This window comes from Canis lupus, chromosome 7 (assembly GCF_011100685.1).
Source record: "Canis lupus familiaris isolate Mischka breed German Shepherd chromosome 7, alternate assembly UU_Cfam_GSD_1.0, whole genome shotgun sequence".
NCBI classification, from domain to species: domain Eukaryota; kingdom Metazoa; phylum Chordata; class Mammalia; order Carnivora; family Canidae; genus Canis; species Canis lupus.
The window spans coordinates 64887958-64913282 of record NC_049228.1 but is presented as its reverse complement, the minus strand read 5'-3'; the positions used below and the strand labels follow the sequence as shown (position 1 = coordinate 64913282).

Genomic DNA, 25325 nt, shown 5'->3' with positions numbered 1-25325 from the left:
AACAACATCGGACCCCTCTGCTCCCGCTATTTTCTGTCCCCCGTACCATCCCAGACCAGAACTAGCCCCGAAAACAACGAAGGAACGGAAGAAGCCTCGTTTGTTTGTTGTTATACCCGGAGTAACACGCAGCCTCGGTTTAACGAGCTCCAGATGCTGTCTCGGGCAGGCAGGTGGGGAAGGAAGGAGAAGGAGGTGCGGGAACACGGCGCAGTCCGGCCAGAGGAAGCCACACCCGCCGCCGGCTCCGTCCGGCACCGGCCACCGCGGCCGCAAGTCAAAGCCCGCGGCGTGGACAGACCCGGCCGGAGGCAGCGGCCGGAAGTGCGGCGCGCCGGGGGCGGGGAAAGGAGGCCAGACCGGGGCGGGCAGCCTATCAGAAGCGAGGGTCCCGGCGGAGAGGGCGGAAGAGAAGAGATGTAGTTCCGGCCGCGGCCGCGCCGCCATCTGTCACCTCAGCTCCGGCGCCCGCCGCGCGTCGCCCCAGCCCCGCCGCCTGTCTCCTCGGAGGAGGCTGTTTCCCGGTCCTGCCATCTGTCTGCCCTGTGTCCTCGTTGCTGGCTTCTCTTCCAACATGGATCTGGTCGGAGTGGCATCTCCTGAGCCGAGGCCCGCAGCAGCCTGGGGACCCAGCAAGGTGAGTGGCGGTCGGAGCTGACGCACCTGCCTTGGGTACCCGCGCTGGTCCTCTCAGGAGGCCCGGAGAAAGTGTCAGGCGCCCGGGCGGCTCGGCCGGCGACTCGGGAGGGTGGGGCACGGGTAGCGGGGCTGCCAGTGGCCGCTGTCGGCGGTTGGGGCTCGCTCTCGAGTTCTGCGCCTCGACTCCTGAACCTCCCTAGCAGCTGTCTGGGCCGGGCCCGGTTAGAGGCTCTGACGTTTGAGGGGAAACAAGCATGATCTTGTTTGTCACCGGCCGAGCGAGTCAGCCGAGTAATGCACGGAAAGCCCGACGGGAAGGACACATTGGCAGCTGTTTCCTTAACTTGACAAATGCGGTTATCCGACTTGGGCAATTTCTCGTTTTTGAAGCAGTGAATATTGGGTAAGTCCAGGGCTGATACTCCTCTCCCCCGGGCTGATACTCAGGTGTACACTACCTACTGTGGGAAAAAAAAAAAAAAAAAAAAAAAAAAAAGGTTATGAGTTCTTATTATCTGCATAGGCTTTCAGGTTTAAACTCTTTTTCTGTATTAACCACCTATTACGTTTATTTCACATTTGGTTTTTGGTTTTCAGACTGCCCCTTTGCATGATAATTTTGTCAGAGGGATGAAAAGACTCTTCTGCCGCTTTATTGAGGGTTTGTTTGAAAGCAGGATTGCTTCAAATTAAGGGATGCTTCAACTGGGATGTTGTGTTCCTCAAATTAAGGTTGGAAGGAGTCCAACTTTTATTAGCTTCCTAATTGTTTTTCACTTGCTGTCACGGAATATTTGTTCCTTTTAAAGGATCACTTGTTTTTTATTTATTTATTTATTTATTTATTTATTTATTTATTTATTTATTTTTGGATCACTTGTTTTATTAGATCTTTAGGCTAGGTCGTCTTCTTCTTCTTCTTCTTATATTTTTATTTATTTATTCATGAGAGACACAGAGAGAGAGAGAGAGGCAGAGACACAGGCAGAGGGAGAAGCAGGCTCCATGCAGGGAGCCCGACGTGGGACTCCCATCCCGGGTCTCAAGGGTCATGCCCTGGGCTGAAGGTGGTGCTAAACCGCTGAGCCACCGGGCTGCCCTGAAAGTTTAATTAAAGTTAACTTTATGAAAGTTCTCATACAACTATAGGGAGAATTTAAAATAATCTATTGGCAAATGTTGTATCTACGTGTTATTTTGTGTCATTTCCTTCTATTAAGCCTTGTTTATGAGGCCAAGACCAGTAGACATAAAAAGAAAATTAGTAGCCAGATACTAATAAATATATGCTTTATATGTTAAGTTCTTACAGTTAAGCACCTAAAGGCTGATTAAAATGTCAAATAAAAAAAAAATGTCAAATGAGACAAACATTGCTCAGAATACCTAATGTCAGGGCATCCCTGGTGGCCCAGCAGTTTCGCACCGCCTTCAGCCCCAGATGTGATCCTAGAGTCCCAGGATCGAGTCCCACATCAAGCTCCCTGCATGGAGCCTGCTTCTCCCTCTGCCTGTGTCTCTGTCTCTCTCTCTCTCTCTCTCTCTCTCTCCCTCCCTCTCTGTCTGTCATGAATAAATAAATAAAATCTTAAAAAAAAAAAAAAGAAGGGCAGCCCCGGTGGTATAGCAGTTTAGCGCTGCTTGCAGCCCAGGGCGTGATCCTGGAGACCCTGGATCGAGTCCCACATCAGGCTCTCTGTATGATGCCTGCTTCTCCCTCTGCCTGTGTCTCTGCCTCTCTCTCTCTCTGTCTCTATGAATAAATAAATAAAATCTTTAATAAAAAAAAAGAATACCTAATGTCAGTATATGTGCTGTCAAAGCGAGCGCTAGAATACCTAATGTCAGAACAAATTTCACTTACAAAACTAATAATAAAATATTTGTTGTCATATTTTCATTTAAGTATGCATCATCAGAAATATAAAATTTCATTTTCATCATTTAACAAAAAGAATGATCCTGGAATTTATTGATGTTCTACTGGAAGACAGCATTTTCACAGACCAAACAGTTAGTTAGGCTGTATGTATTTCTTAATGCTTTCTTCCTCCAATCTCTTGGAAGACCTAAGGGATTATCGAAGGCTTCGTGGAGGTGGAGATTTGAGGAAGGTCTTGAAAAATGGAAAGAGTGCCAAAGGCCAGCGATTCTCAAAACTTTTTGGTCAGGATGAATTTATACTCTAAAATATCATTGAGGACACCAAAGAATTTTTGTTTATATCAGTTACATCTTTTAATATTTGTCATATCAGAAAGAAAAGTGAAATAGTGAAGAATTTTTTATTAGGTGATTTCAAAGTCATCATATGTTAATACAAATATAATTTTCATTTGTAACCCCCCCATTTTCTAAAAAAAAAAACAAACAAAAATAGTGGTTTAGTATTGTATTTTTGCAAATCTCTTTAATGTCTGATTTTTTTTTTTTGAGATTTTATTTTTTTGAGAGAGAGAGAGCAAGCAAGCAAAGAGCATGAGTGGAGGGAGGGGCAGAGGGAGAGGGAGCCTGACTAGGGGTTCCAACCTAGGACCTCAGGATCATGACCTGAGCCAAAGGCAGATACTTAACCAACTGAGCCTTCCAGGCATCCCTAATGTCTGATTTAATAGAAGACTTTTGTGATATGTTTTAGTTGAAATATATGAAGGGCAGCCCCGGTGGCACAGTGGTTTAGCTCTGCCTGCAGCCCAGGGCATGATCCTGGGGACCCTAGATCGAGTCCCACATCAGGCTCTCTGTATGATGCCTGCTTCTCCCTCTGCCTGTGTCTCTGCCTCTCTCTCTCTCTGTCTCTATGAATAAATAAAATCTTTTAAAAAAATGTATGAAGGCATGGAGGGGTGAAAGTATGCCATAATTAGCATATAATTATTGTTATTTACGCATAGGGTACATAAGGGCTGAGACTAGAAAGATAAAGTGGGTCAAATTTTGAAAGACAATCCTTGTTGAGGAATTTGGATTTCATACTGCAGGCAGTATAGTGATTTGTTTCTCACATTCCAGAACTAGGTGATTAGGGAAGCAGTATAGCAAAATGCTGAGGGCAGCCTCTTAAGTTCTACTGCCTTGGTTCAAATCGTAACACTTCCATCTACAGTGTTATTTTGAGTTAAAAAAAAAAAAAAACCCTTCTGTGTCTCAGTTTCTCAATCTATAAAATGGGGATGATAGATAGAGATATTGATAACTACATAGTGGTTATGTGTCTCAAATAATCTATGCAAATTATACATATTAGGCAAATGACTCAAATATAGTGAATATTCCAGTCTTGTCTGTTACTCTGTTGTCATTGCAAAATGTGGTTGACAGATCTGAGTTAGAGAATACAGCCATTTGCCTTTTGGATTCTGGACTTTGAAACTGATCAGACCAGACATTTCTAGGTTAGGACGCAGCATTATGTATTCTTTCTAGAGGATTCAGAAGTCAGCAGGAGTCATTGGCCAAGAGAAAGCTGTATTCTCTGGATTACAGAGAACGTCAAGATTCTAGACCTCAAAATCCTCACCAGGAGACTGCTCATTTGCACCTGAAGATCTGAGTGAATGAAAGTCACATCAGACCTTGAGAAAGCCTTCCTTGTATTCCCCACATCTGGCTTTATGTGAGGCTGGAATAATTCTGCAGTAGACTAGTATAGGTATGTTCTGGGGGCTGGGTGCATCTCATTAATCTCCAGATGAGGTTAGATAAAACTTGATTCTGATTCACTTAGTCATAAGTATAGTTATCATTTGAGCTTCATCCTAACAACCTGAACCAATTAAATTCCTGAACTTCAATGCTATAGAACCTGAACAAGAGTGGTAGGCCAGCTAGAGTACCTAAACTTGATTTAAAAGTTCCATGGCTAAAACAGGGTGTCTGGGTGGCTCAGCCAGTTAAGCATCTGCCTTCGGCTCAGATCACGATCCTGGGTCCTGGGATCAAGACCCTTATCGGGCTGTCTGCTCGGCAGGGAGTCTATTTCTCCCTCTCCCTCTGCCCCCCACCCCCAGCTCCTATTCACTCTATCTCAAATAAATAAAAAAATTTTAAAAAGTTTTGTGGCTAAAACAGATATCATATGCTATATTCTAAATTCTAAATTAGACACCAGCAGTAGTTAAGGAATGGGTTTGGACTTTATCCTAAAGGTAGTAGGAAACATGAAAACAAAGAGCTTTAAATAGGGAAACTGAACTAATCAAATCTGCATTTTAGAAAAGCTGGTGTGCTATATATGGTGTGGAAAATGGAAACAAGCAGGACTGGAAGCAGAAAGATGAGTTAGGACTCTCTTAATAGAGTAGCCTGGTAATGGGAGGGTGATACCTTGGAGTAGAATCTCAGAAGGAAGATAGAGAAAGCTAGGTCAGTTCAAGAGATTTAGACATATTATTCAATATTAGTGGTCTTACTCACAAGTGTAATCATTTCCTGCTGCTAAGGAAAGCTTGCCCCCTCAAAAATTAGGAATTGTGAAATAAACTTACGGTTTGTATTTCAAGAGGGCTGAGATAGTTATGCCATTGAGGAAGTCCAACTGGCTGATCGTCCAAGAAGAGCCTCACAGAATATTGCTTTGTTGTAGTAGTATTATTTCAAGACTGTTTCTTAGCTTCTAAAGTTCAGAAATGTAGATTTTACTGTTTGTCATTGTTATTTTTGTTTCAACGTATCCCCAGATGTCTTGAGAGCAGCTGACATACACTTTACACATGTAGAAGACTTACTCCTTAAATTAGAATGAGGTGTAACTTCTAAGTGGGCTTTGAACTGTACTAGTTGGTGTAGTCTTTTCCTAAAAGAGAATCTACAGGGGCATCTGGCTGGCTCAGTCCGTAGAGCATGCGACTCTTGGTCTCTGGGTAGTGAATTCCAGCCCCATGTTGGGTATAGAGATTATTTAAAAATAAAACCTTTGGAAAAAGAGAGAGAGAGAGAGAGTCTTCATGGGAAGCCAGATTAAAAGCAGAAGATTATTTGGTGAGCATGCAATCAGAACAAGGGTGGTTGCATGTACTCATCAGATAGTGGGGTAATGCTATAATGGCCTGATGTTCCTCCTCAACTAAAAAGACACACCTACTGAACAGGTTAGAAAGTGCTTTGACAGATTTAATTTCCATTTATCTTTGATTAGATTTGAGCTGGGAGATATTTTTACCTTTTTTTTTTTTTTTTTTTTTAAGATTTACTTTAATTGAGAGAGAGAGAGAGAGAGAGCACAAGAACACCCGTCTGAGCCGGGGGTAGGGGGCAGAAGGAGAGGGAGAGATATCTCAGGCAGACTCCTCGCTGAGCATGGAGCCTGATGCAGGGCTCAATCCCGTGACCCTAAGATGACAACTTGAGCCGAAATCAAGAGTCAGACACTTAACTGACAGATACTAGGCATCCCAATGACTTTGAAGATGATTTCTGTAAGTAGGTAATTATTTTGGGTTGATTTTTTTAATTCTCTAAAGATAGCTTTATTTTCAAGTTTAGAAGGTACTTTCATTTTTATGAATTAACCCCTCCTTTTCTTTAAATAGTGTCCATGGGCTACCCCTCAAAACACAATATCTTGTTCCTTGGCTGATGTAATGAGTGAACAGCTGGCTAAAGAATTGCAGTTGAAAGAAGAAGCTGCTGCTTTTCCTGAAGTTACGTAAGTAAAATTCATAAAGAATCTATTTTGTCCAGCAGCTTGTTATGAAAGTTTTAAGATTTGATTAGTGGTTGTCTTGACCAATGATTAAGAAACACATTTTGAAAATCAATGCAGTAGAAAGAGCATCATACCAGGAGTTCACTGATATTTGAGTTTTGGTCCTGATTCTGTGATTAGTTGTCGGTACTATCATGGGCAAACCACTGTGTTTCTCTGGATTTTAGTTATTGCAACAGTTGAACCACATGATCTCCAAATTAGCAAATAGTGAAGTAGGATACAGGTTTGATTAAATATTGCTGTTTTATCTTCTCATATATGTGTTATATTTCCAGAACACAGAAGAAGATTTTTGAGTTTCAGTTTGGATTTATTATGGCCCTTTTATTTATTTTTATTTTTTTTAAGATTTTATTTATTTATTCAAGAGAGAAACAGAGAGAGAGGCAAAGACATAGGCAGAGGGAGAAGCAGGCTCCCTTTAGGGAGCCCAGTGTGGGACTTGATCCCAGGACTCCGGGATCATGCCCTGAGCTGAAGGCAGATGCTCAATCACTGAACCACCCAGGCATCTCTATTATGGCCCTTTTAGCATTTTTGTGTAGCTCTCTTAATCCTATTTGGTGCTTTTACAAACTCCTGGCATTAGTCAAAGGGCAGCTGGACAGAAGATGAATGATTTGATCGAATTTTTCCCTTTTTTCTTCAGTACAATTTGTAACAGTGAAAAGGCACTCTCTAGTCCCATAATTGGTAGCATGTATATATGCAAGCACATTATATTAATTTATGTTGCCTTATTTTGAACAGTGCCTCTGAAGGACCATTTATTACCGGAGAAAACATTGACACTTCTAGTGACCTAATGCTGGCTCAGATGCTACAGATGGAATTTGACAGAGAATATGACGCACAGCTTAGGCGTGAAGAAAAAAAATTCAATGGAGATAGCAAAGGTACTGTGACCTTATTGTGAAACCTCCATTGGGTGGCAGGAAATACTTGTAATGTGTTCCTAAATAAATCTTCATTTGTTTTTGCCTTTTAAGTTTCCATTTCCTTTGAAAATTATCGAAAAGTGCATCCTTACGAAGACAGTGATAGCTCTGAGGATGAGGTTGACTGGCAAGACACTCGTGATGATCCCTACATACCAGGTATCAATGCTTTTATTTTCTGGGGTGAGGGTAGGACAGGGACATAGGAAGACTAAGTTTTCCAATGGATCCTTGTATTTTATATTTACTCTTTGAATCTTGTTTGGTAATTTGCTATTAGATTCAAATATCTTTTCAGACAACATTGAATGCAGGAATTTAGTCTTTGCTACCTTCACATAAACTTGGCTTGTCTTAATCGCCTTTAGCAAAACCAGTTCCTACTCCCAAAAAGGGTTTTATTGGAAAAGGAAAAGACATCACCACCAAACATGATGAAGTAGTATGTGGGAGAAAGAATACAGCCAGAATGGAAAATGTAAGTTACAGGAAGTATTATCTCTGAATCAAGAGTTTTATTGGGATAAATTAAAAACATGGGATTTTTAAATACAATATTTTATCAACTGCAGTAAAACAAAAAAAACTTTTAAATTAAAAATAAATACAATATCTTAAATTTCTAAAGATATCTTTCATAAGGATGGATCTAAAAATGTTGTAGATGATAATATAGTAGGACCATGAAAACTCAGCCACTAATGAGAATGTATGTCAGAGTAAAATTCTACAATATTAAGAAAACTAGTTTCATTTGCATTGATTCTAAAATTAAGAAATAGTTCTTATGAAAATAGCATACTTATTTTTAAGCATATTATTTTTCAGTAGCACACCTACTCAAAAAACAGAATAGCGGTGATTTGGGGAATAAGCATGGGAGAGAGAAATCCTTTCTACTTTTTGAATTTTTTAAAACTTGTGCCTAAACTACCCCTGCAAAAACAGAAATAAAATATAATTTAAAAACATAGAAAAAGAAACGTTAGCATTCTTCCTCCTTTATAAATCTTATGGTTAATAGAAAACATTTAGACTTTATTTTTTTATTTATTATTTATTTTTAAAGATTTATTTATTCAGAGAGAGCGCGAGAGAGGCAGAGACACAGGCAGAGGGAGAAGCAGGCATCATACAGAGAGCCTGATGTGGGACTCTATCCAGGGTCTCCAGGATCACACCCTGGGCTGCAGGCAGCGCTAAACCGCTGCGCCACCGGGGCTGCCCACATTTAGACTTTAGAACACAAATAAAGTAATGTCTACACACCCAGCGCGGGGCTCAAACTCATGACCTCAAGATCAAGAGTCACATGCTTCACTGAGCCAGCCAGATGCCCCGTAAACTTAATTTTAAATTCTAGAAATAGTCCAGGTCTGACTCAAGAACAATCCTCTCCAATAGAACTTTCTGTGATAATAGAAAAGTTCTATATCCCTGTTAACTAGTAGTAACCGTATTTGGTAATTGAGCACTTGAAATTTGAGTGATGCAACCAAGGAGCTGAATTTTTTATTTAATTTTAATATATTTAACTTTACCCACATGTGGCTACTGGCTACTATATTGGACAATCAGCTCTAGAACATAATTATCATGGTGTGGGCATAGCTTGCTATATTAACCCACTCCTCAAAAATAATTAATTATAAGATTGTATTTCTTTGGTAAGATTTATCTAGCCTTCAAAATATAGTGTGTCCTTTGTCTAATGTAAAAGCAAGGTGCAAAGCATATGCTGAAATACCTTAGTTTTTAGATGTGATTTAGTATTTTCTGTGCTTTTCTTAGTCTTGCTCTCCTTTCTGTTGGGTTTTTAAGTGAGTTATTTTTTTTCTCTGTAATACCAATGGGTTCTGCTTTTGTAGCTTAATTATCGACTAAGAAACCTGTTTCAAGTAAAAACTGGTGTTATTTTTTTCTTATTACCATCCCTGTTTTAAAGCATTCAGATACTAATCTTTTTCTTTTTGGCAGTTTGCACCTGGGTTTCAGGTAGGAGATGGAATTGGAATGGATTTAAAACTATCAAACCATGTTTTTAATGCTTTAAAACAACATGCCTACTCAGAAGAACGTCGAAGTGCCCGCCTCCATGAGAAAAAGGAGCATTCTACGGCAGTAAGTATTTTTATATTTTTTTTCTTTGGTGGAAGGTTCATATTAGAAAACTTTATATTTGGGGAAGAAACAAGACTTCATGTTTGACTTTTTTTTTTCATGAGATTGACTATTCAGATATAATGTAACGGTTCTTAATCACTTATTCAAAACTAAAATTTTAGTGGTCATAATTAAGTTGAATATGAATGTTTTAAGATTTAAAAAATTGTTTCTTGTTACACTATGACATTTATTGTTAATAACTTACTCTGTAATGTTTTATATTAGTGAAGATAGTATCTAATATCTTGAGAATAAAGTAAATTTTGAAACTTTAGAAAAACTAATAGTAACTACAGGAGCAGAGCTATTTAAACTTTGAAGATAAACTAAGATTTTGATTAAGCTAGTGTCTGATTCTTAATAGTTCTTTTAGATATTTACTTTTAAATACATTGGAGTTACAATTAACGGATTGTATTTTGTTAATGGATTGCATTTTGACAGCACTCTTTTAAGAGCCTGCTATACATATACAGCTAGGTAAATTAAATCATAAAACTAAAAAGAAGTATATATTTTGAATGCTAGCTACTAGAAATGGCTCAGAAAATGTTTTGTTATTACCAGTTGTTTTCATTTATAGTGCTTTATCTTTTTCAGGAAAAAGCAGTTGATCCTAAGACACGTTTGCTTATGTATAAAATGGTCAACTCTGGAATGCTGGAGACAATCACTGGCTGTATTAGTACAGGAAAGGAATCTGTTGTCTTTCATGCATATGGCGGGAGGTAAATGAGCAAAATAGAGTACCATGTGTTAATAAATCTTAGCCCCTTCTTCCCATATAAATGGATTTACACAAAATCAGTGCTATATGGCAGGCAGAGTAATTTAAAAGGTGTTATAGAAAGTCTAGACTATAAGGATGTGCAAAAAACCCCACATTCATCCTAATCTCACCATCCAGAGATAACCATTAATCAGTTTGTATAGACTCTGTTAGTCTTTTTTCTATACATATTTTATTTTCTACATTATTGTAATCATACTGTATCATACAGGCTGCTGTAAGTGACAGAGCAAAATTTGAAGCTAGGTTTGTCTCAAAACCCATGGTCTTTACACTCTGGGGTCTTTTATCATCAGATTGAGGGGGATATGCTTAGATAAGTTACTGATTCTTGCCCTTGTAACTCTGATCCTTTAAGAAATACCAATTAAGTAATGCTTGCATCATTTAAGGAAACATCTTGTAAAGATCTCATGCCAAATCCTACCCACTTCACTTTTGTTACAAGGGCTTACATGAGTAAAGAATGGCACGAAGAAGGGAGATATTGTTTAAAGTAGACCCTGTTTAGAGAATGTGCTTAAGCCAGGAATGTGAAATCAGTCTGGTCACTTACCATTGAAAATCAGCAAGGCTTACTACCTCAGCAATTCCTTTACCTTAATAATGTTTATAGACAAAAATGTAAAATAGAGTCCAGAATTATTCTAGTTCTTTTTAGGTTCAGAAGGTATTTACTGTATACTTAAGGGGATTCAAACATTTATTGGTTAAATCCTTGCTTTTGGTTTTCTTAACTATTTAGTTAGTCCCCCTTGCTAGATGAGACATGCATGTATAATTGTATATCAAATTATACTGTTAAGTTTCAAAATGAAAAGGATAAAAATGAATATTAAGATAAAATAGCTCAATATTAAAAAAAAAGCTCAACATTTTTCAGGCTGTGTGATCTGGAGCAATTTACTAAAGCCTTTTTATTATTTTTTTTTATTTTAAAAGATTTTATTTATTCATGACAGACACATTGAGAGAGAGAGAGAGAGGCAGAGACACAGGCAGAGGGAGAAGCAGGCTCCATGCAGGGAGCCTGATGCAGGACCCAATCCTGGGACTTCAGGATCACGCCCTCGGTCGAAGGCAGGCGCTAAACCGCTGAGCCACCCAGGGATCCCCTACTAAGCCTTTTTAAAAAACTGACCCTTGTTACCTCATAAGATTTTGTGGTGATAAATGAGATCATATTTGATCATGACTGGTATATAGTAATCTTAATATTTATTTTTCTCCTTTAAGCTTTGTTAACCTCTTCCCAAATTTCATTTAAGGGTTTCATAATAAGACCAGGCAAATATAATGGAATGGCACAAATTAAAATGAGAGATTACTCATGGTAGAAATTAAAACTCTACAGAAAGGATTAAAATGGAAAACAGCCTTCATGTTATCAACTCTCATCTCACAGATCTTTTCTTCAAAGATAACCACTGTTAAGTTTTTAGTTTAGTCTCCCAGGAATTTTTATGCACATATCCCTAAATTTGCTTATGCAAAACAGATTATATTCTCTGTTCAGAATCTTAATTTTTCAGTTAATAGTTCTAAGCTTCTAGCACCCCATTTTTATAGTAGCACATTCCATTATGTTAATGGTTTTATGGTATAGCAAAGAGGAGAACATTATAACAGTAACTGTTATGGTTGATAAAAGATAATTATATAACAGAGTAAGTACACAGATAGAAATATCCTTGTACATTTACATTGATGTGCTTTTGCAAATATACATTAAGCTAAGTTTTAGCTTTGAAATTACTGGCAAAGACTATGCATTCTTTTTACTTTTGGTTAAATAGTGGAAGGCCTCAATGAATGGAGAGTACCAACTGGCTATTGTAGCAAGCAGCATATCTAGCTTTTTTTTATTTATTAAAATTTTAAAAACATTTCTTATATATCACACCAAAGGTCAGAAACCAAATTGGTGTTTGTCTTATAATTTAGTTTAATTTTTTAAAGATTTTATTTATTCATTCATGAGAGACACCAAGAGAGAGAGGCAGAGACACAAGCAGAGGGAGAAGCAGGCTCCATGCAGGGAGCCTGATGTGGGACTCGATCCTGGGTCTCCAGGATCACGCCCTGGGCCGAAGGCAGGCGCTAAACCTCTGAGCCACCCAGGGATCCCCTGTCAATTTTAATGGTAGGGCAAATACAATTTCCTCTAGGAGCTAGTCCGATCTGCAGGTTGTTGTAGATTCTATAAATGTCAGTAAATACTGACAGATTGCCCTGTGAGAAGGTTAACTAATTTATGCAGCAGTATGAACCTGTTCTCATCCTCATTAACACTTAGTATTATCACACTTAATTTTTTTTTGTTAGTGTAAAAGATGAAAAGTACCATTTTGATATTTTGGTGTGCGTTTATTTATGATTAAGGTTGTACATTTTTCCAAGTACTTCATTGGCCATTTGTATGCCTTTGTCTTGTCAACTGCCTTGTTTATTCTTTGTCCATTTTCCATTATGCTTAATGATACTTTGATATAATGAATGATCTCTCTTTCTGGTGGAATTGATATTGTAATCTGTGCTTGAGCATTTGTGAGTTAGCAAAACTAGATAGCATTCGGTTTTCTACAAGTTTTCTAAAAGTAAATGCTTTTAAAAGTTCGCAAGTTTTCTATGCTGTATAGCAAATTACCACAGACTTAGCGTAAAACAACACTCATTTATTATCTCAAAGTTTCCTTTGATCAGAAGTTCCAGTGGGCATGGCTTTGCTGGACTCTCTGGTCAGACTCTCACAGGGCTATAATCTGGGTATTGGCTGGGTGGTGTTCCTTTTTGGAGCTTAGGGTCGTCTTCCCTGTGGTTTGGTCCCCTGCCACTGTAGGACTGAGGTCTCTGCTTTCTTGTTGGCTGTCAGGTAGGGACCACTCTCAACTTGTAGAGGTCCCTGCAGTTCCTGATCATGCTGCCCTTTTATGAAACAGGTCACTTCTTCAAAGCTAGTAGGACAATCTCTCCCTCCAGGCAGCTAAGACTGAGTCTTAAAGACAGTGGAATGTAATCCAATGGCTATACCATCACCTTTGCTGTATAATGTAAGCTAATCAAGGGAGGGAACTGTACAGAGTGTGTACTCCCGGGACTGGGATCTTGGGGGCCATCTTAGGACTCTGCCTACCATAAAGCTGTCTAGTTTATATCACTTTAAGGTTGGCTAAGTAATCAACAATCATTGGTATAGTAACTGGTGCTTTTCAGGGAATAAAGTATAAAATATGTTTTGTATTTTCAAAGAACTTAAAGCATAGTCAGGAGGAGAACATTACAGCAAGAGCTGTTAGGGTCAATAAAAGAATTACACAATAGAATACACAGTTGTGCAAGTGAGATTTGCATATGGGATAGAAATAGTGAACAGAACAAGAACAGTACCAGTTACATTCAGGGCAAAGGTCAAGATGAAGATCTCAACCTGGATTTTAAACAATAGGCAAAAAAAAACAAAAAACAAACAAACAAACAAAAAACCCAAAACACACAACCCAACAGTATGGTGTTGAGTGCAAAAACCGAATTGCTTTTAATATATACAGTATACCATTTATTAAATTTTTAAAGTTATATACAAAATAACATACAGATTTTTAAATATAGATGCTTGTGTGTGTGTATTTATATAACTTTTAGAAAGACTAGAAAGATACTATTCATGATGATGATTGCCTCTGGAGAGATGGAATAAGGAATAAAACTATCAAGGGTGGTAATTGAAGGGAACTTCAGCTTTATCTGTAACACTTAATTCTTTTAAAATAATGAAAGGACTAGAAATGGGAGGATTGAAATTTAGGCAATGAGAAATTGACAATGAGATGGGAAAGTGTATGTTTAGAGGTAACGGTATAAAACTATACAAGCAAACTAGAAATTGATGAGGATCTTAAAAACTAGGCAGAGGGATGTGTAATTTAATAAGAAACAAGGAATTTTATGAATCTTATAAATTAGACTCTATCCTAGATACCTTCCAAATAAGGAATCTCTCCTATGGTATTTTTTTTTTTAAAGATTTATTTATTTATGATAGAGAGAGAGAGAGAGAGAGGCAGAGACACAGGAGGAGGGAGAAGCAGGCTCCATGCCAGGAGCCTGACGTGCGGCTCTGTCCCGGGACTCCAGGATCACACCCTGGGCCAAAGGCGGGCGCTAAACCGCTGAGCCATCCAGGGATCCCCTCCTATGATATTTTTGATATTATTTCATCTACCTTATGGTTAAAGTATTCCAATGACAGAAATTTATCATTTCAAAATCCAAAGATGTCTATAATATCTTTAAATTACTGGGAATTTTTTTCTGGTATAGAATCTCTGATCTGTCTCCTGAAAATTAATTCACCAATCCCAAATATTTGTATGGCTAATATGTGCTAGGCACTCTTCTAAGTGTTTGGAGTATGGCCATGAATGGCATAAGGAAGGTCCCTGAGTTCATAGAATGTATTCCTCGACATCTCAAACCCCTTCCAAAACAGTAATATGCAAAAAACATCAGATATGTGTTGTGGTAGTTAAAATATACTGATGTCATTGCAATTGGTTGACTACTTTTTATTAGTAGAACAGGAAAACTCTGATAAAGTGACATTTAAACTAAGATTTGAATGGCACATCTAGGATACAGTATAAAGATAGGTGGAAGTACATTCTAGACTAGAGAACAGCTAGTGCTAATGCCTTAAGAGAGGCACAGACTTGGTATCTCTGAGAGCCTATGAGAAAACCAGTACACTGGGAGCACAGTTGTGAAGGGGAGAGAGGAGGCTGGAGAAGTAAGCACAGCTTAGGTCAGGCGAGACTCTGAAAGCCCGGGTAAGGAGCCTACTCTTTAAGTGCAGTGGGAACCAAAGCTGTGATTTGAAAGATCACTCAGACCGCTGTGTGAAAAATGGATTAGAGGAGGGGTAAGAGAAGAAGGAGTAAGGCCAGTTAAAAAGTTATTGTAGTTTAATAAAGTTTTTTTTTTTATTTTTATTTATTTATGATAGAGAGAGAGAGAGGCAGAGACACACAGGCAGAGGGAGAAGCAGGCTCCATGCACCGGGAGCCCGACGTGGGATTCGATCCCGGGTCTCCAGGATGGCGCCCTGGGCCAAAGGCAGGCGCCAAACCGCTGCGCCACCCAGGGATCCCAAAAGTTAGTGTAGTTTAAAAGAGAACAGTGCTTTGCACTGTAACATTTTGCGGGGAGTGGGACAGGGAGGAAAAGTAACAATAGTCCATATGTCCCTGGCATCTATTCAGAGCAGTGTGCAGAATGTAATGCTCTTTTGTAAGAAAGGTTTTATGATTTTTAAAATAAATTTAGTGAACTTAAAAAAAAATAAAAGAGAACAGTGCTTTGGACTAAGGAGGTATAGTGCAAGAATAGGAGAGACCATAGGAATGTCTGAAGGTAAGAGTCAAGGGTGTGTGCTATTGGATGGGATGGATGTAAAAGGGTACATTCTTGGCTAGAGAAGCTGGGTGGTTCCATTTACCGAGATGAAAGTATGAAGAAAGGCAGGTTTAGGGTGCAATTGATAAGAATTTTGATTTGGACATGTTACATTTAAGATGCCTGCTAGACCTCCAAGTGCTGTCAAGGGATCAAGTAAATCGACCTGGAGTTCTGGAGAGTCAGGACTGTGGGTAGAAATGTAGGAGTTACCTGTATATAGATGATATGTTTAAGGCCATAGGGCTTAATGAAATTTCCCGGGTAGAGAAGACAGAGAAACAGTTGGGAGTCCTCTAATGTGAGATGGACTGGCAGAGTAGGAATCAGCTGGGAACATACAGTACAGAAGGAAAGGGTTGAGAGTTTGAGTCATAGCCTATCTTCTGGAAATAGAGTTCCTTCTTCTCCAGATTAACATGCCTTCACATATTTAAAGGTAAATACAGTAGTCTGTCGTTCTGTCCTCCTTTTTGTTCATATTGCCACCACCATGTTTTAAGCCTTTTCAGTGGCTCACTATTGAGGGGCATTATATTAGCATCCTAAATAGGCTCCATACCTCTGGACTCTTCTGCCCCCTTCTATCCTGATATTATCATTGATTTGATCCTTATGAAGTGTGTCAAACCCTTGGTGATTCCTACCACCCTTGGGAGTACATCTGGGCTTCTCACCCATGCAGTCTGGGCTCTTCACACCTCTGCCTCCATCCTATCCCTTAGCTCTGATTTCTTTCATTTCCCCTTTCCAGCCAAGTCTTAACTGTAGTGTTTGCATGTTTGTCCTTCCTCAGACATGTCCTGTAATTTCAACTCTACCTTGTTAATACTGTGACTGTGCTTATTCATAACCTACCCATTGTTTTGGTTGTTTCAGTTGCCACCTATATCACGAAGCCTTATCTGGCCTTCCCAATCCAAAGGGACCTGTCCTATTTGTGTACTTCTTTTTTTTTTTTTTTTTAAGATTTTTATTTATTCATTCATGAGAGACACAGAGAGAGAGGGAGGCAGAGACACAGGCAGAGGGAGAAGCAGGCTCCATGCAGGGAGCCCAATGTGAGACTCGATCCGGGGACTCCAGAACCATGCCCCAGGCCGAAGGCAGGCGCTAAACCACTGAGCCACCCAGGGATCCCCTATTTGTGTACTTCTTTTATTTTCTCCTGCCTCTCCTTGCATACTCATGGGGCAGGGACCCCTTTACTCACCTTTTTGTCTGTTAGAAGTGAAAGAGACATTTAATTTTTTTAAAATTATTTTTATTCATGAGAGACATGGAGAGAGGTGGATGCACAGGCAGAGGGAGAAGCAGGCTCCTCGCAGGGAGCCTGATGTGGGACTCCATCCCAGACCCTGGAATCACACCCTGAGCTGAAGGCAGACGCTCAACTGCTGAGCCACCCATACATCCTGAAAGACACATTTTAAAAAGTTCTGTTTTGTTGCTTTTGTTGAATTTTACCCATAAACCATCCCAGGTAGATTGTAGCCTATTTTAAAGTATGTATGTTTGCTCTGTTCCTCAAGTTTATTTGATAGTCATTAAGTGAAGATTCTATTCTCGATTGTTGAAAACTGGTTGACAATTTATTTGAAAATGTTTTCTTTAAAAAAACCAAATCCTAAGATTTTATTAAGACCCAAAACATGAAAGCTTAAAAAAAAAAAAAACCCAAAGCTTGACATTCTTAGAGAAGACAGAACTGCATTTGTATCATAGAATTTTATTTTGAAATTGTTTTACTTATGAGCTGGCAACTTACACGTTTTTTTTCTTCTTCCATTTAGCATGGAGGACGAAAAGGAAGATAGTAAAGTTATACCTACAGAATGTGCCATCAAGGTATTTAAAACAACCCTTAATGAGTTTAAGAATCGTGACAAATATATTAAAGATGATTTCAGGTTTAAAGATCGCTTCAGTAAACTAAATCCACGTAAGATCATCCGCATGTGGGCAGAAAAAGAAATGCACAATCTCACAAGGTAAAGAAAATCATTGTGCTAGAAGTTATCTAGGGTAATTACCTTTTTATATTAGACCTACTAGCCAGGCAAAAAAAATCCATGCTTTCTTTTATATTAATTTGTGGAAATTATGGAAGGCCTTGAAATTCTAGTATTTAATGAGGCTTTCTATAAGAAAATATTTCCTGAGTATAACCTGAATTCATACTTTTAGAATGAATAGGCATTTTCTGTATTCTTTCCTTAGTAAAGTTTGAAGGAAACAAAGTCATTTTTTCCCTATGACTATATGCTATCATTGTTCAGCTTCCAATTAGGCTTGTGTTAAAGAATGATTTGCCTTTTTGTTTCAGAAAATATTTATTACATCTAATGTTTGTTAATTTGGTAGTGGCAATCTGACCAGTCAAATTGCATTTTGCTTCAATTTATTAGACTTGGTTCTCAATTCCCTAAGCAGAATTTATCAACATATTTATCAACCAAAGTAATAGTAATCTTTCTCATTAATAAACCTTCCATATCTTAATCTCTAGTAAAGGCTTAATTTTTGTTTGTTCTAAAGATGTTTGCTTTCAAATGTGATTATCCATATTTATTAGTTGCAAAATTCTTCTAATTAGTAGGACTTGTAAGTAGAATAATTTTCTAAGAGGTCTTGCTACCCTTCAATCTCTTTTCTATACTTCTCAGATCTCATTCCTGCCTTTCTTAAAATTCTTCAACAGCTCCTATAGTCTTTAGTGTAAGTTCAAAGACTTTCTCTGGTGTGGAGCCCACCTGTCTCTGTAACCTCAACCTACATTGCCCTTCCTCTGACTCAAGATCCAGCTATGTTGATTGATAAACATTCCCCAGATGGACTCTCTTGAATGCCTCCATGCATTTCCACAAACCGCTTCTAGCCCTAGACCAGTGTTTCCCCACACTGCCTTAATTTGGCTAATTCCTATTCAACCACTTCTTTTTTTTTTTTTTTTTTTAAGATTTTATTTACTTATTCATAGAGACACACATGGAGAGAGAGAGAGTGAGAGAGAGAGAGGCAGAGACACAGGCAGAGGGAGAAGCAGGCTCCATGCAGGGAGCCTGACATGGGACTCAATCCTGGATCTCCAGATCGCGCCCGGGACTGAAGGTGGTGCTAAACCACTGAGCCACCCGGGCTGCCCTCAGCCACTTCTTATACTAAGTCATCCTTGATGCTGCGTGCTCCCGTGGCTCCGGCCCACAGCCCTACCCGTGTGTGTGCCACAGACACTGCGAACTGTCTCCTTCCCTGTCTGTGCCTCCCAGCAGTCCATGGCTCTGTAAGGGGTATAGGCCGTGTTTTACTGTCTCTGCATCCCTTGCCCCCCGGGCAGAACCTAGTGGCAGATCATTGCAGCCCTTGGTAGATATTTGTTGAATAAGAGAAATATTCTCTCCTTCTGATTTTTACATTCTTAATTCTTTCTTTCTGTGTAGAATGCAGAGAGCTGGAATTCCTTGTCCAACAGTTGTACTACTCAAGAAACACATTTTAGTTATGTCTTTTATTGGTCATGATCAAGTTCCAGCCCCTAAATTAAAAGAAGTAAAGCTCAGTAGTGAAGAAATGAAAGAAGCCTACTACCAAACTCTTCATGTAAGTTGTGCTTTCTAAAGCATTCACATACGAGTTTATAAAAATATTGTCTAAACCTTAAAAAATGTCCTAAAATAGTACTATTTTAAGGTGATGTAACAAGAACAACAAACTGAAGTGTGTGATAGACTATTGACACTGAAGAGTTATATTTATATCAACATGCTGTTGTCTTGAGTCACTTAAAAGTCATAGAGCTAAGGAGCCCATGAAGCCTTACTGGTTTAGCATTAGTGACACAGAAGCATGAAGCTCTTATTCACAAAACATTCTATTAAATAAAAGTTGACATTTCCACATGTACCAGATGTCATGCCTCATTAGTTTGTATGCCTTCTTGAATGTCTTAGCTCTTAGCAGCTAAGAAAATGCCTGTCATTGGGCAGTTGGCGGTATGCAGATTTGGTCTCATTATGAGTGATGGTAAAAACTGAAGATGGGAGAGAGTGGTCTCTCATATGTGCATAGGTCTTAGAATTGGGAAGTGCACCTCAGGAGCCTTGAGGCCATTTATGCTTGGAGACAGCAACTAAATTCTATCTGAGGTCCTTCCCGCTTAAGAAAATGTTACTAATACTGTCTTCATTCCTCTGTAGTGTTTTTTTTTTTTTTTTTTCTTTAAGTAAACTGTCCCCCCAACATGGGGCTTGAACTCATGACCCCAAGATCCAGTCACATGTTCTACCAAGTGAGCCAGCCATGTGCTCTGCCTCTGTAGTTGTTTGAGTTGAACAGTAGAGAAGCCTCTGTGCTTTTTATGTGGTTTCTGCATGAAGCGCTCATGTCTTGCAGCAGCTGATATGATTATGAAAGTGTTATCCCAATACTTTTTTAAGATAGAGCTAGGGAGATAATCCAACATTCTCTGCTTCCAATAGGAAAGGAAAATTGAAAGGAAAATCAAGTTCATTTTTCAGGTTTTGTTGGGCGGTGGGATGACTGGGAAAGAGATGAAGTAGTGATAACACTTTCTCTATTTTATTCTATTAAGGCTGAAAATAAAACATTAATGCTTATTTCTGCCATAAGAAATCAATAATGAATATATAATGCCACTTAATTTATAAAAATATCTCTTCCTTACTATGTCTGGCAAGAAGTACTTTTTACCTTGTATAAAAAGGTGAAAAAAAAATTTTCAACCACTTTCCTTTGGTTAGTGGCCATAAAATGGTTGCTTTCTTATCCTGTGGGGAACCAGGTCTGCTCCTTGGTCTCCTGATCTCATTGCTGTCACATAGACGAGGAAATAGAGTGTCATACTTATCTACCCCTTTTTCTCAATGTTCCCCGACCCTGCCTAAAAATAAAAGACAAAAAAATTCAATCTTAGACTGCACAAAGAGGAAATAAGTTCTTTAATGTAGCTTTGCCTTCCTGGAAAGTTTTGGTTGGCACAGACATTTTAGTTACATAGGTAAATTAGAATTGTTGCTTATGCCCTAAATGTCTGTCTTGCCTCCTTACAGTTGATGCAGCAGTTATATAACGAATGTACACTTGTACATGCTGACCTCAGTGAGTATAACATGCTGTGGCATGCTGGGAAGGTGAGGAGCACATTTTGTTAACATTCACATGAAATGACTTGATGTAAATTACTAAATGTGTACTGAGTGTCTGCTCTGCATTGAACTAGGTCTGGTTGATTGACGTCAGTCAGTCTGTGGAACCAACCCATCCTCATGGCCTGGAGTTCTTGTTCCGTGACTGTAGGAATGTTTCACAGGTGGGCATGCAAACTAATATATCTTTTTTTAGGATGTAACAAATACAAATAGTTTTCTCACCCCTGAGATAAGTTGGATGATTGTTTTCTTAGAAATTGAAGGAAGGGTTTGATTACCGACTACTTTCGAGATAAAGATACAGAGATCAATTTGTCAGAGTTCATTTTCAACAATAATTTGATGGCATGCCTCATATTTGGGCTATTAAATTTGCAAGGGAGTGAGTTTTTATTTTGACTGCAGATATTTAAGCAGTCAAGCAGATGTTTAATACATACACAGTGCTTTGAGCACAGCTCTATTAGCAAGCCTACATGCCTACTGCCATTGTTATTACTATTAAAAAGAAAATAGTCGCCTTAGTGGTATTGTGTCTGATTACTGGTTCTGTGAGTTAGAGCAAACAGATGAGGGAAGGGAAGGTAAAACTCAATAATCAACAGAATTGAATCACATTTATTTGCTATTTCTAAAGGAAATTAATTGTTAGCAATAGATTCAGGTAAGAATAATCTTTCTAAATGATAGAATAACTTCATATTGGAAATAATTTCTGAACCTACTTGAAGATTTTAATTCACAGGATTTAGTGAATATTTTGAATCAATACATTCAAAGCAGTGCCACCCAGTTTTATACATACCACTCATTTATAGCTATAGAAGCTTATATTATATGTAGCTATACAATGTATATAGATTAAATCCAGAAGGCCACAGGGATATGTTCAATAAGACAAATAGCAAGTAGAACCTGAGCAGCATAGTTAAACTTGAAATGAGAAAATCTGGTTTAAAAATTTTGGAAGGAATTCACTGGTATCTTACAAGTTTACTGTTCTCTGGTATTCGTGTTCAAGAGAACCCTGCTGTGTCTCCTACTGACTTATATTTCTTTAATAGTTTTTCCAGAAAGGAGGAGTAAAGGAAGCCCTGGGTGAGCGAGAACTCTTTAATGCTGTTTCAGGCTTAAACATTTCAGCAGATAATGAAGCTGATTTCTTAGCTGAGGTAAATGTTTTGCGGCGTTGCCTTGCTAATGGAGAACTAGATGGAGTAGATAGCTGAAACTCGGAACTCATGTTATATATATTTTTTTAAGGTTTTACTTATTTATTTGTTTTAGAAAGAGAGAATGATGACGAGGGTTTAGCAGAAGGAGAGGGAGAGAGAGAATCTCAAGTGTAGAGCTTGACACAGGGCTCGATCTCATGACCCTGAGATCATGACCTGAGCAAGACCAAGAGTTGGACACTTAACTGACTGAGCCACTCAGGTGCCCCTCATTTTATTCTTTTATCCCTTCAAAAGCAAAATTAGAGATTTTTCTTTCCTTGAGATGTTTTCGGTCCTCTTCAGGCTTAAAACTAGACTCACAACAAAACACTTCAAGTTTGGTTAAGATGGACAAGTAACACCACTTCCAGTGTACTGTTGCCTCTATTTTTGAATGAGGAAGCAGACTGGGGAACACTCTGGATGATACTGCTTTCTGCATCTTTATCTTTATCTTTCTATAACACGTGGCCCCTACCTTTAACTGAATATACAGAGTTAGCTGTGGTCATCCTTAGAAATACCAGTCATTACAATATGGATCTACAGAACCATTAAAAAAAAAAAAAAGCTTCCTCCAGAGAAATTCTCTTAAAATTAAACAAAAACTAAAAAGTAAAATAGCAGCTAATTACTCCCAACAGTATACCAAAGCAGAGAGTGATTATAGAGTCTGTTCTAGAACTCCTCAGTATGATTTGAATTTGGCGAAGCTGTGCTGGAACTTAAGGGTAGAAGGGAAGTAACAGGAAGATGGTAAATCTGGCCTCTAGTACAGTACAATTGCTCAGTAAGTAGGTGTTACTATTGTTGAACCAATGTTAGAATTTCCTTTTTCTTGTTTCCTGAAAGCTTTATAGAGTACACAGTAAGACCTGTGATCCTGGGCAGCCCCGGTGGCTTATCGGTTTAGCGCTGCCTTCCGCCCAGGGCATGATCCTGGAGACCTGGGATCAAGTCCCACGTCAGGCTCCCAGCATGGAGCCTGCTTCTCCTTCTGCCTGTTTCTCTCTTTCTGTGTGTGTCTCTAATAAATAAATAAATAATCTTTAAAAAACAAAAAACAAAAACTGTGATCCTAGCTGCTAGCTTGATAAAGACACTAAATATGGGCCCTGATAATACAGTCAAGTACAAAACAGACACATGTGTGTTACCCTGTAATGTGTATTTGTGAGACACTGTAATGTGTGTCACACACACTAATTCTAATTCAAGGCCAGCATCCTTAGGAATGACCTAGTTTTAATAGTAAAAATACTGGTTCAGTTAGAAGTATGATTTCTACAAAGTAAGATTTTGACAAATGGATTCAATGTATTAATTTTGTAGATAGAAGCTTTGGAGAAAATGAATGAAGATCATGTTCAGAAGAATGGAAGGAAAGCTGCTTCATTTTTGAAAGATGATGGAGGTCCACCAGTCCTATATGATGAATAGCACCAACACCCACTGCTTTCATTGTTAACACAGGGGTGATTGTCAGCTGCCAATGGCAAACGAAGTTATGGGTGACTTGAAATACCAAAACATGAGGAGTGTACAATGGTGCTTCTGTGCTTTTTTTCCCCTTGTAACTCATGTGCCAGATGTGTGGGATTTGTAGTTCAGCATTGAGAGAATAAAATGTCACTACCTCTCATCTTATGAACAGGATAATATAATTCTTTAACAGCTATAGGTTATCTGGCTGAAATCAACCTGATTTTACAGGATTTGTGGTATAAAATGTTTTGATGAGAATTTTTAAAACTTAGGTAACATTTCCAAACATGGGAGGAAAGGACAGGTGTGTTTACAAGGGAGGCTTTTATTACAACATAATTGCTTTTTTCACCTCCCTGCTTTGTGTTACATCTTTCCTCAAATATTTTATTGGCCTAAAATTAGCCCTTCTTTTTTTTTTTTTTTTTTCCAGATTGTGATCATGATTCTGTAGGAAAATTTCTTCTCTCTAGAGGTGATATAAATGAAAATTTGGTTTTTAAATGACTGACGGAAATAGAAATTGATTGGTACATCATGAATATAAACTGAATTTTTCTTTTCCATACTCATATTCAAGACAAGGCATCACAGATCTCTGAAAAAAATATATAAGAACGTATTAACTATTCAAAATTTTACATTTAACTTTCAGTTTCTCTACATTTAGATGAAGTGGTTAGGATAAAACTCATGGTGCAGCTGCTTTGCATTTATAATGAAAATGTAAATTATCTGGAAGCATGGAACATAATTAACCATGTTTGACATATTTTAATGAAGTCAGTGAAACAAAGTTCAGTTTACTTTTTATTCAAACTATGTCCTTACTGATTTTGAGAGAAATAGAGCAAGCTAATTAGAAATATTAAATAATCATGTGATAAAAAGTATGTATAAAACAACTTGGGTACCAAATTAGTAATTTGAACTACTGGCCTCAATCTTTAGTACTGGCTGGATGTCACTTCTTTTTTATTTTTATTTTTTTGGATGTCACTTCTTAAAGCAAGCACTCTAGTGGGAAAGTACATTGGCTTTGTTAGGGTTGACTTTGTTAATGACAATGTAATCATTCCTCCTATTACTGAAGTCAGATGGACTCTAGAGACCCAGATTTATGCTACTATTAACCCAAACTTTCTGTCTGGTACTGGAAAGTAACAATCTAAGAATCATTTACACTTGAAAGCTTCTTTAACATTATTTTAAAATGCCAAATATGTTCTTTCTAGAAAAATATTTATTTTTGTTTCTGTTATATAGCTTTTAACTACATTTCAGAGAAGTGTGATCTTTGGATAAATACTCATTACATTTCTGAAATGTTTACTACTCTGAAACAGGGATTTAGATGACTGGTGGTTATTGGCTTTACAGAAATTTCAGAGAACTAATTTTAAAAACCATGAACCATTCAAAAAAAATTTTGTTTTGTTTTCTGACATACTCTGTTTGACAAAGAGCAGCAAACCATTGCTGTGTGGCATTCTTGGAGTGTGCTGTGAACATGCTTTTTAAAATATTAAATATGAAGAGAGCATTTTAGAATTGGTTCTTTGTGTGGTTTCTTACTGTTCTTTATGTTAACTTATATCCTGGCACCAAGTTACTCCTGTATAAAATTGAGTAGTGCTATCTTAAGCAATTTTTTTCCCATTCAACTTCTCATATTTAGATTTCAATAAATGACCTACTTCACATTACACATAGGTTTTTCTCTTGTGTATCAGAAGGTGGTAAGTGTTGATTTGCTAATTA

The 25325-nt window shown here is 38.2% G+C and overlaps 1 protein-coding gene across 4 annotated transcripts; it reads left to right on the top strand.

Moving 5' to 3' along the window:
* Positions 1-405: 405 nt before the first annotated feature.
* RIOK3 (RIO kinase 3) lies at positions 406-25118 on the top strand. 4 transcript variants are annotated; one of them, XM_038543655.1, is made up of 14 exons: positions 417-637; positions 4066-4291; positions 6171-6286; positions 7100-7245; positions 7339-7446; positions 7656-7765; positions 9265-9408; positions 10054-10181; positions 17488-17685; positions 19135-19294; positions 20764-20844; positions 20934-21023; positions 21927-22034; positions 23412-25118. In XM_038543655.1, exons 3-14 carry the CDS (start codon positions 6222-6224, stop codon positions 23517-23519), a joined length of 1446 nt encoding a protein of 481 aa, XP_038399583.1. In that variant the 5' UTR covers positions 417-637; positions 4066-4291; positions 6171-6221; the 3' UTR covers positions 23520-25118. The 4 variants fall into 4 exon arrangements, with proteins under 4 accessions (XP_038399581.1, XP_038399583.1, XP_038399584.1 ...); XM_038543653.1 differs by lacking the exon at positions 4066-4291 and having other exon boundaries at positions 406-637; XM_038543656.1 differs by lacking the exons at positions 417-637; positions 4066-4291 and adding an exon at positions 881-1042.
* The last annotated feature ends 207 nt before the right edge of the window (positions 25119-25325 follow it).

Coding starts and splice junctions, on each gene's coding strand:
- RIOK3 (XM_038543653.1), top strand. CDS start 575: ATGGATCTGGTCGGAGTGGCATCTCCTGAGCCGAGGCCCGCAGCAGCC. Junction 638..6,170: donor CAGCCTGGGGACCCAGCAAG/GTGAGTGGCGGT, acceptor TTCTTTAAATAG/TGTCCATGGGCTACCCCTCA. Junction 21,024..21,926: donor ACTGTAGGAATGTTTCACAG/GTGGGCATGCAA, acceptor TTTCTTTAATAG/TTTTTCCAGAAAGGAGGAGT.